Here is a 10,907-nt window from a genome sequence, read left to right as displayed (position 1 = left end):
AAGGGACCGGAGGATACGGGGGCGGGCTTCCAACCTGGAGGTCCTGCCTCTGGCCGGCCCCTTCTCTACCATTGGAGGGCATCGGGGGAGGGTTCGAGGAACGCCCCCCTCTCGCCACCCGTTCTCTCCCGCCTCCATCCCGCCCACCTTTTCTGCTTTTCTCGGTACCTCTGAACACTAGAATAGGAAACCCCCGGCGCTGCCACTGGGACCCTGAACACCGGGAAAGTGCGCCCCCGCCGCCCGCCCACCACTGGTGACATCACCGGGGGCGGAGCACGTGGCTCCGCCCTCAGAGTTCAGGTGACCTGCTTAGGGGTCTGTGGATCTGCAGGGCTGCGGGCCTGAATCCCCTAGGTGCAAGCTCTTCTGGTTACACCGCGCGGCAGTCAGGACCCCCGCAGTCCTCCTCTGTCCATCCACAGCCAGTCACCTGACTCCGATTTTGCATCTTTCTCTCTCTCTCAGTTTGTGTGCCCAGATAGATGGCTGAGTGGGCTCCCAGTGCCGGGATCTCCGAGAAGCTACTACAAGGGACGCCCCATCACCCTAATCCCTTTGCGTTTCTGCTACTAACTTGATAGCTTCACGCGGTCGCCCATCAGTCTTGCAAAATATGAAGATTCTTTTATTTTCTCCTAATTTTCTTTTATCTCTTCATCTTCATCTTTTATCAAGTAATAAAGTTCGCCAGTGCGGCCTTCAACATTTGATTAAAGATGCTAGAATTCAGACTGGGGAAAAGGGTATGGTGCATTGCAGAAAAAAAAGAGAAAACCAAAACTTAATTGCGTTTAGGAAGTAGATCTGGTTATTTTTCCATCTTATACGACCCACTACAGAACCTTGCACAAGCGCAGCTGAAGAGACATTTCATTGCACAGTAGATGCTGGATTATCAAAAAAAAAAAAAAAACAGCGCAAGTGTGTGTGTGTGTGTGTGTGTGTCCAGGTGTGCGTGTGTGTACGTGATGGACGTGGGTGCGTGTGTGTAAACATGTGAGTGCAGCCCAACAAATGACCCTAGGGAGCCCCCAGAAAACAGCCTGCACACCGGAGCGTGCATTGGAAATTTCCTAAAGCTCTAAGAGTTTATATCACAAGAATCCGAAAATCGTTTTAGCCAAACCTCATTGCCCGGTACCTCCTAGCCCCACCCACCAAAATAGGTGTCTCTGCGTCTGGTGTAGCGGCCCCCGCGGGTGGGTGAGAGTCACCAGTGGTGAAATTCACAAGAGGGCACGCGGAGTCTATTTCTGGGGCCCCAAGTGTGCAGAATGAACCCCCGGGGCCTGGGCGTGAGCGCGCTCTCGAGCGGTGTGTGAGGGCTGGCTCTGGGGCGCTAGGCTCTGCTCCCAGTTGTGCGCGTGTGTGTGAGTGTGTGTGGGTGCTGGGTGCTGGGGGCCGGGTTGTGTGCTCACGCGCTCCAGGCTGCGCCTAGAGCTCAGCTGCGGGGCTGGAAAAAAAAAAGAATAGGCAAGCGGGGTCTGCAGGCCGCGGGGTGTTGGGGGGGGGGACAGCGACTCGGCTCAGATGAGTCCCCCCCCCTCCGCCCCGGGCCAGAAGCACCTCAAATCTCGCTGCAGGGTTGGAAGTGTCTGGGTTCGTTGTGGCGCCAATGAGGAGGGAGCAGGTTGAACAATCGAGTGGGCGCGCCAGGACTCCCCGGCTCCGGGCGGGGAGAGGAGAGGGAGCCCCGATTCTGCGCAGGGAGGGGGCGGGGCTGGGGGTCCCTAGAACGAGGTGGCGGGGGTAGCTACCGGTATGGGAAGCGGTCACCCCAGAGAGGCGAGATTTGGTTGAGATTGCACATTAATTGGAGATATCTTATTAATTCCAGAGTCTTATGACTATAAATGGCGATTCTCTACCAAGGTGTCTATATTAAAAAAAAAAAAATCAATCCGTGTCATCCCCCACGTCAGGCCTGCTCGTGGGCGTGAGGCTGTACTTCCTCCGCCCCCTCCTAATGGAGTGAACCATTCCCAGCTCTACCCCCCCCCCACAAGCCTCTCACTCTCTCGCTCTCTTTCTGTCTCTTCCTCGCTCCCTCTCTTTCTCTCCTCCCTCTGCCTTCCCAGTGCATAAAGTCTCTGTCGCTCCCGGAACTTGTTGGCAATGCCTATTTTTCAGCTTTCCCCGCGTTCTCTAAACTAACTATTTAAAGGTCTGCGGTCGCAAATGGTTTGACTAAACGTAGGATGGGACTTAAGTTGAACGGCAGATATATTTCACTGATCCTCGCGGTGCAAATAGGTAAGTGGCCGCCCTGTCCGGCGTGGTAGGCGACTGGAGATTGCCAGCCCCGGAGGTGCCTAAGGGGACTTGCTGGCCGGCGTCTGCCGCTGGAAGCAGAAAACCCTGCAGAAACCAAGGGTCGGGGAATTAGCTGTTTGGGACTAAGGAGTCCTGGTTTGGTTTTGCTAAAGTAAGGGACTTGAAGTGTGTGCGGCAGACTATTTTCCAAAGGGGTTTTCTCCTTGCTTTCCAAAGCGCAGATCCATTTTTGCTACCCTCTCCCGGGTTAAAGCAGGGTCGGAGCGCTCTTAGCGTGTGGCCCCCGATATACTGTAAGGTACTATTCTGAGGGGTCGAAAGGTGAATGCAGAAATAAGACGGCTAGGTCTGAAAAGTTTATGTGCAGAAAGCAAAGATATTTCGAGGCTGCCCTCAAACTGCAGCATTTAGAACTTTGTCCTTCCCCCGCCCCTCCCCCCCTTACCCAAGCTGCAGCGTTTGCTCCGGGCACCGCAGACTCTGAGGAGGAGGATAAATCAGCCCAATATGCACCGATATACTTTTTCAGGGTCATGTGTGTCTGTGACTTTATATACTAGCGTCTCTAATATTTCTATGCAGAAAAGGGTTTTACATGTTTACAATATGTAGGTTTGTGTGTTTGTTATTTTTGTTTGCGGTGGTTTTATGGAAGGACTGATTTAGTCCCCCATTTTATGTTAAGGAATGTTGAGTCTCAGTTACACCGTAAGGAAGCTTTTTTAAAGTTCATATTTCTCCAACCAAAATGCAAATGTTATAAGTGCTAGAGAATCTGCTTGTCTGATGTCGGATGGGAACATTAATTAATGTAGCCGAAAAGTGAAAGTAAAGAAAGGAGCTTATTAATAGAATGGACAAGAGAAAAAATAGAAACTCTCCAATGGGTTTTCTGGAGATGGGAGGAACTGCTATCATGTCAGGCTGTAGAATTCTTCATAGACAAATCTTGCAGTAGCTCAGGGGTGCGTTAGGGAATTTGTGTGGGACAAGAGAAGGAATGCTTAATGGCTTTTCTTCGTAAGAAATGTAGAAGACTCAGGGTTCCCAGAACATTAAAATTGATTCTTCCCATCGGGGTCTATATGCATTTGACGTGATTTTGAAATCCTGTTAGAAGATTTTTGTCATTTTGCAGAAACTGGGATTTTTGCATTGCAAGGACCATGCACGGGGATGTTGGCTTTTCCTTTAATTTTAGGAAATGACTTAATGCTTTGCATCTGGTGGTTTTGCGCCTCTGACATTAGTTCAAAGAGCTGCAACAATCCTAGGACACAGATCCCAAGGGCAACAAATTCTTAAAGTGTTGGAAATAAGTGACTGTGGCATTTTGCAGTTAGCCTGCAAACGTTTATAGATCAGGAAACAGCGACAGTTTTAAGACGGGGGTTTCACCTGGACGACGTCCGGGGGCTCTGTTTTCCTTGTGGGTCAGAAGAGAAAATAATGAAGCCGTGATTGTAGAAGGGAGTCATTTGATTAACCTCAGCCTGAAAATGACCAAAATATTGGCAGTGGGATTAAAATGTATATGTTCCCAAATGTCTACTCTTTTTTTTTTTTTACATCAGAGCCTCAGTCTTTATTAATTCATGGATGGAAGCTGTCCCAAATCACTGACATTTGGCAAGAAAAGTGGGGGGTGGGGAGGGGCGGGGAAGTAGAAGATGGTGAACGAATGAAGAGGCGCCGGGAGGAAGTTTGGAGTGAATGAAAGAGGTCCAGCGAATGAATGAGCAACTGAAAACCGCACTGGATAGGGATGTTAGAGAGAACGGAGGAGCTGGGGTCGACTGCCTGGGGGTGACAGAAACCTGGTGCAGAAAGAACTGAGAACTCCGCTTGCGCAGAGACTTGAGCCTGCATCCTCTGTCCCGCGCATTGCTTCCGGCTTTCCAGTGAAAGCTAGATCTCTAGAAGCCACAATTGCGAAACATAGAAATGTTCCTGAATTCGTATTTTACACACGCTCACACACATGCGCGCTGCGGGATCTGCCCCAGCAATGCCTGAGACAACAAGGTGACGGGAGCGCTTCTTGCCCCCAGAAAGCCCCAACAGTCCTTTTTAAATCGTTATGGCATCTTTTCGGACACCAAATTTGGGGGCTTGAGAGGCTAAGTTGCATTTTGTTTCCTTCCTGCAAAGGCATGTTTGTAACATACATTATAGAGGAAGCTGTGTAGGGTTTCTTTCATCGTGACCGAGCTACATTAGAACAAAGATTCATTTATTCATAAGATGCGATGTCAGTGTTTAAAATGTTGCTTTTATTATAGAGCCGAGGTTTCTTTTTTTTTAAATAGGTGTGAAGGAAGCTAGGTTTATGGAAGGTTACCTGTCTGCCCCAACCGAGGTGGAAGTTAACCTCCGTCCCTTCCGCAGCGCTTCCCGTTCCGGATTAGAAAGCACTAGTCCCGCCTAGCTCTTCCTGCGGCAATCTGCAGACGCGCAGCGCAGCTCCCGGAGGCTGCATCTGGTTGGGTCACCTTCCCCCGGGTCTGCAGTAGCCCGGCATTCAGGGACGGTGGCTGCAAGAGACTGAGGGGGTGCTGAGTGTTTCACCCATCCAGGATGCTTGCAACGGGGATGGCTGGCGGCACAAGAGGCCTATACCCAAATTCCCTAGAGCCTAAGGCCCATTTCCCTTCTAGGATTCACCCTTCCCCGCCCCAACAGCGGAAATGTGATACTCTCTCTAACCCTTCGGGTACCCCAGGTATTTGGCCCTTTTTGTCCGCTGTTTTGTTGGGGGCCGAGCCCCCAACCCGGTCGTTTGCCACCGGGTGGGAAGAAATGGCTATTGGGTTGCGCTAGGCCGCCTGAAAGCTTAGTAGCTCTCAAATTCCGCGCTTCATATTTGGTTGACTTGAGTTTGGGAGCTAGGACCCTAGAGTGTCCTGGAATTTTCCCTTCTCTCTCCTGCCTCTGGTCCAGCTTCTACCTACTTCAACTCCCCCGCCCCCACTAGAAGTCAGAGTCCTAGGCGGCAGCCTACCTGGCGCCCAGCAAGCTGGCTGCAACCTTGAGAGGAAAGATCTGCTCTCCTGAGTGTTTCCAGGGACATTAAAGGGGAGTGTAGAGATGAGAGATGCAGAGAAAGAAAGGGAAAGAAGCCACACAGGCGCGCGCACACGCACGCATACACCAGGCTCCTGGCATTGACTGTGGTCACTGGTACAGATTTATCTGTTGCACACACACACCAGCTACTGAGACCGATACTTATCCCATTAGGGCCCTGGACATTTAAACTGCCCTGCTTTAGAGCGGCAGAAAACTGTACACCTAAGGGTCTCACAAACAACAGACTTCATGTTGGGCAATCGGTTTTGAAATAAAAACATCGCGTGCCCCCGTGGCTGTTGCGATCTTCCAAAGACTTTATTCATTCATTCATTAAACAATATTTGCTGAATGCCTGACAAAGACCCAGGCGCCTGGGGGTGTGGCTCTTGGTTTAGCGGCGCAACCCCGGACTCTACACCTCTCCGGCCGTTTTTTTGTTTTGTTTTGTTTTGTTTTTTGCCCCCCCCAGCACTCTCAGACCCCCTCTGTCACCACAAAAATGGAAAATTGCGCCGCGAGACGTGACAGGGTTTTGGTGGAGGAAGTGTTGAGAGACAAGGAGGGAGTGAGGAAAAAAAGAGTAATAAAGGAGATGAGGGAGGTGAGAAGAGGGGGCGATGAAAACAGAAAAAGAAATGGAGCTCGGTTAGGAGCGAGCTGGAGAAAATAAATGGACTCACCTCCCCGCCACCCATCTGTACCCACCCACGCTCGGATCCCTCCATCTGCACCAGAGGTGGGCCCATGCAAATAGGTCATTCCGGGGCCACAGCGCCGGATTTTAAAAGAGACCACCCCAAGGGGCCACAGGGTCAGTAACGGGGCAGGGTGGTGGCGATGCTGACTGGTGTCCCTCCTCCCCACAGCTTACCTGGTGCAGGCCGTGAGAGCAGCGGGCAAGTGCGATGCGGTCTTTAAGGGCTTTTCAGACTGTTTGCTCAAACTGGGCGACAGCATGGCTAACTACCCGCAGGGCCTGGACGACAAGACGAACATCAAGACCGTGTGCACGTAAGTGTCCTCTCTGACCCGGGGTTTCCCTTTTGGGGGCGCTGCTGAGGTCAGAGTTCCATGCTACTCCCCACCCCCATTCTCTGTCCTACCCCCTCCCCTCTTGTGCTCAACGTTCTACTTGTGAAATCTGTGCCTTTCTGCCTTCTGGCCAAGGCTGCTGACAGGCCCTCTGGCCCTGAGGCCCAAGTCTCTGGTTTAGAATTTGCACTGTTTAAGAGAACTCCATGGCCTGAGGTCAGCTAGGGAAGAGAATTCTCCCACTAGCCTAAATTTTCCAGTTTTATGGGCCTGCACCCAACAGGCATGGATCCAGGGCTAGTGACAGAGTGTCATTTTAGTGGTTTCTCATTCAACAACAACAACAAAAAAAATCTCTATTTTGAGATAATCTCCAATCTTCCTTCTTCTGAACAGTTGACTCCGGTTTAAGAAAAGTTGGTGGTAATACAGATTTATCTAAAAGAGAAGCCACACACACCCCCAAAAGCACACCAAGAAAATGGGTCTCTCTGTTTCCTAGAGAAAGCCTGAAATAATATTGTGTGTCAATGACTTTGGGGTTTGGCAGGTTTTGCTAAGTTTGTAGTCCTATCCCAGGTTTGGGGTAGCCACCCTCCTTGCTACCTTTCCCTTTTCCACATCTATATCATCTCCCCAGACCGGGCAGCTGCAGGTCCCAGGGGGAAAAGAGGCCTTCATTGCCAGCTTTAGTGGTTGGCTGGAAAGCCTGCATCTGGAGTAAAGGGGCATCCAGCAGAGCCCTGCTGTGTGGACCTCCACATCTTAGCTGCTACCGGTCTCAGAAATGCCCTCATTTTTGTATTCCACCATCCCACAAAATGGCCTTGCAATAAAGCTAAGGCAAGAAGCATTCTTTGTTCCCAGAGGTTGAAGTGCCCATTTCCCATAGCATGTGTGTGGCTCTTCTCTTTCTAAATAGGGGAGAGGTGTATTCATTTAAGCAATGACCAAATTGGGGGGGGGGGGAGTCTATCTTGCTATAAACCTTCTAAGTACCTCAGCACTCACTAGGAACACCAACAAGAAAGTGGCTGGTACCCCTCCATCATAAAATGGAAAAGATGTATTTAATTCCAAACATTGATAAAATATGAATCCGAAAATAGGACAGGTTCACATACTCCAGAACCTCCATCATTTGCTAAAACATGGTATATTCCTAGTCACTTTAAATTTTTTTTTAGCAGGACTAAGGTCCTGGAAAACATGGACAAGAGAAGGGTTGTCCCTGAGGTTGCAGGCAGCTGGAATCCAATACCCACTGTGTTAATAGTGCCCATTGCTCAGCAAATGGGTGAAGCCCACCTCTCCCAGCCCCAGGTGAATGTTTGTTCTTCTCCACACCCCACATCTCAGACGTGCTCTGTCCCTATATGAGATCCCCCCCCAATAAAAAGGAGCAATATATTACAAATTGTGGAACCTGAAAGACCTGTGCTCAGGTCCCTAGAAGGGACAAGGTCCGTAGAAGACAGTCTAAGTTCCAATAACTCCAACAAGAATTTATAACTCGCTATCAGCCAGAAGCCAGGTTTGAAGTGAAAGCAAAGGTTAAGCTTGACTTCAACAAGCTTGCAGTCCCCGACGCGCGCGAACAAAAAGGAAAGAGCTGAGAAAAATGCAGCCACACTGCTAAGGATGGCAACTGACCCGGTGATCTCAGGGTCTGGGCTCAGTAGGAGCCAGACGCGTAAATCGACCCACCTCGGAAAGGAGACAGAGCCTTAGAAATCGATCATGGCTTGAGATTATATTTAGTTTCAGGATCTATTTTGGGTTTCCAGAAGAAAGGGGAACAATTAAAAAAGAGAGAGACAGGTTGGATGAAGGTTGTGGGGGCGGGGCTGAAACTGAGCGGGGGGGGGGGGGGAGGAAGAGTTTGAGTTGCGTCTGGGTTGATTTGGGAACCGATCCGGAGCCGGGTCAGGGAGGGAACAGCCTAGGTGTCCACCGTGCCCGCTCTAGAGAAGTGGGTGCTACAACCTGGGGGCGGAGGGACCGAAACTCCTGGTATCCAAACCTATGAAAAAGGCTAGGAAGGAGGTTAGAGGAAGCACCCAGCTCGCAGACCAAGAGCACAGGGGTTTGTAAGAGCTGGACCACTCACCGACCTGGAATGGAGAAGAGAGCTGGTGGATTCCCCAGACGCCTCTGGAGCTCCGGGACTGTTGAAAGGCGGGATGACCTCGGGGGACCGAAGCGAGCGGGGAGAGCAGAAAAGAAGAGAGGGAAAATAGAGGGAAGGAAAAAAGAAAGAAAGGGGAAATGAGGAGAAACTGGAAACAAAAGGAAGGTGTGGGGGCTGGGTGAAGCGAGAGAAAGAGGGAGAAGGCGAGGGCACAACGGCTAGGAGAGGTGGAAACAGAAGGGGCGAGGAGGGAGGAGAGTGTGAGAAGCCTGGAGGGGAGGGCCTGGCTCAGAGCAAATCACCCATCTTGTGAGCTGAGGCATTAATGGGCCGCAGCTTGCAAGGCTTAGAGCTGTTTTCTTAGCTTTCCCGGAGGAGGGTGAGCAATCTGCGCAGGCCGTGGTGCCAGCGCCACGCAGCGGGTGCGACCCGGCTCCTGGCTGTCAGGTCCCCTCTTGGCACCGGACTAGGGAAATCAGACTGGGAAAGGGAAGGCCTACACTCTTGGACCTGGTTTCTGGAACGAGTCAAAGATCTGGGGGTTTGCTACCTAGGTAGAAATAGGTCCAGGAAAAAGGGGAGGCGGGGGCGGGGGCTGAAAGAGGCGCCCTGGGAGGTTGGCAAGGGCACAGTCACCCGGGGCGCAGATCCGGGGTCCTCCTTCGCCCAAAATGATCCTGCTTCTTCTGCTTTTGTTCTGTTCATCTCCAGATACTGGGAGGATTTCCACAGCTGCACGGTCACAGCTCTTACGGATTGCCAGGAAGGGGCGAAAGATATGTGGGATAAACTGAGAAAAGAATCGAAAAACCTCAACATCCAAGGCAGCTTATTCGAACTCTGCGGCAGCGGCAACGGGGCGGCGGGGTCCCTGCTCCCGGCGCTTTCCGTGCTCCTGGTGTCTCTCTCGGCAGCTTTAGCGACCTGGTTTTCCTTCTGAGCGCGGGACCAGGTTCCCCCCACCCCCACCCCCGGCGCACCCACCCACACTCACTCCATGCTCCCGGAAATCGAGAGGAAGAGCCATTCGTTCTCTGAGGACGTTGTGATTCTCTGTGATGTTGAAAACACTCATATGGGATTGTGGGAAATTCTGTTTCTCTTTTTTATTTCGTTTGATTCCTTGTATTTTTATTTGCCAAATGTTACCGATCAGTGAGCGAGCAAGCACAGCCAAAACCGGACCTCAGCTTTAGTCCCCGTCTTCACACACAAAAAAGAAAACGGCAAACTCACCCCCATTTTTAAATTTTATTTTTTATTTTTTGGCAAAAGAATCTCAGGAATGGCCCTGGGCCACCTACTATATTAATCATGTTGATAACATGAAGAATGATGGGCTCCTCCTATAGGGAAGCGAGGAGAGGAGAAGGCCAGGGGGAATGAATAGCAAGAAGAGCAGTGTCCACGTGGGAAGCATCTGGCGAACACTCACACTCACGTCTTTCTTCCACAGTACCTTGTTTTGATCATTTCCACTGCACATTTCTCCTCCAGGAAAAGCAAAATCACACAGTGTGGGCTTTTTGCATCTTAAGGCTAAGAGGGAGCTGAAAGCAGGCGGGGTGTAGTGGTCAAAGGAACTGCTCTGGTCACTGAGGGGCTGGCTTCACCTACTGTCGATGCATCTTTCAGGTCCACCGCCTTTGTGTTCCCTCCTCTCTCTTGTTTTAGCTGTTACACATACAGTAATACCTGAATATCCAACGGTATAGATCACAAGGGGGTAATCAATGTTAAATCTAAAACATAGTTAAAAAAGATTTTGACATAAAAGAGCCTTGATTTTAAAAAAGAGAGAGATGTAATTTAAAAAGTTTATTATAAATTAAATTCAGCAAAAATTTGCTACAAAGTATAGAGAAGTATAAAATAAAAGTTATTGTTTGAAATGGGGGCGTCATTTTATTTTTCCTCGGCCGAGTTTCCAGAATACCTAGAGAAACACATGGGTGCTAGGTGATAAATTCACCTGTTCACCAAACGGACCTGCTGTCTTCACGGGGACCCTCCAACAGGACACTTGACTGTGTCTTCCAGTTTAGGCTTATGTTTGGAAGGGGAAAAAACGCAAAAAGCAAAAAGTCGTTTTCAAATTAGAGGCCTTTCCTACGTGTGCACTGTAGGCTTTCACAGGCAGATACAATGCCCGCGGTCAGCCCGCTGCCCAGGTCCCAGGTGGGCCTGCGCTGTAACCTCTGCGGCGGCTAGAGAGGCAGCCTGCAAAGGAACCGCCATTAAGGGCTCTGCAAAGGGGCAGAGAGGCTGCGTTCCCAGGCGGGGATCAGGCGAATCCTTTCATAATTAATAAGACAGCTCAGCTGAAATGGTGAGGAGACGGGGCCCTATTGATCTTCCAGTCGATCTACTTCCACCCCTCCTATTTATAGGCTCC

General features: G+C 50.5%; 1 protein-coding gene across 1 annotated transcript; it reads left to right on the top strand.

Moving 5' to 3' along the window:
• The first annotated feature begins 1,973 nt into the window (after positions 1–1,973).
• Positions 1,974–10,404, top strand: Nrn1 (neuritin 1). Its single transcript, XM_038335239.1, has 3 exons — positions 1,974–2,256; positions 6,216–6,360; positions 9,224–10,404. The coding sequence occupies exons 1-3, from the start codon at positions 2,202–2,204 to the stop codon at positions 9,450–9,452; spliced, it is 429 nt and encodes a 142-aa protein (XP_038191167.1). The 5' UTR covers positions 1,974–2,201; the 3' UTR covers positions 9,453–10,404.
• Positions 10,405–10,907: the final 503 nt, after the last annotated feature.

This window comes from Arvicola amphibius, chromosome 6 (assembly GCF_903992535.2).
Source record: "Arvicola amphibius chromosome 6, mArvAmp1.2, whole genome shotgun sequence".
NCBI classification, from domain to species: Eukaryota; Metazoa; Chordata; class Mammalia; order Rodentia; family Cricetidae; genus Arvicola; species Arvicola amphibius.
The sequence above is the reverse complement of the archived record's forward strand: the minus strand, read 5'-3'. Positions and strand labels throughout refer to the sequence as shown.

Bases quoted from the DNA above. Each gene is read 5' to 3' on its own strand.
- Nrn1 (XM_038335239.1), top strand. From the start codon at position 2,202: ATGGGACTTAAGTTGAACGGCAGATATATTTCACTGATCCTCGCGGTG. The intron at 2,257-6,215 runs GTAAGTGGCCGC...TCCTCCCCACAG, and splicing joins GATCCTCGCGGTGCAAATAG to CTTACCTGGTGCAGGCCGTG. The intron at 6,361-9,223 runs GTAAGTGTCCTC...GTTCATCTCCAG, and splicing joins AACATCAAGACCGTGTGCAC to ATACTGGGAGGATTTCCACA.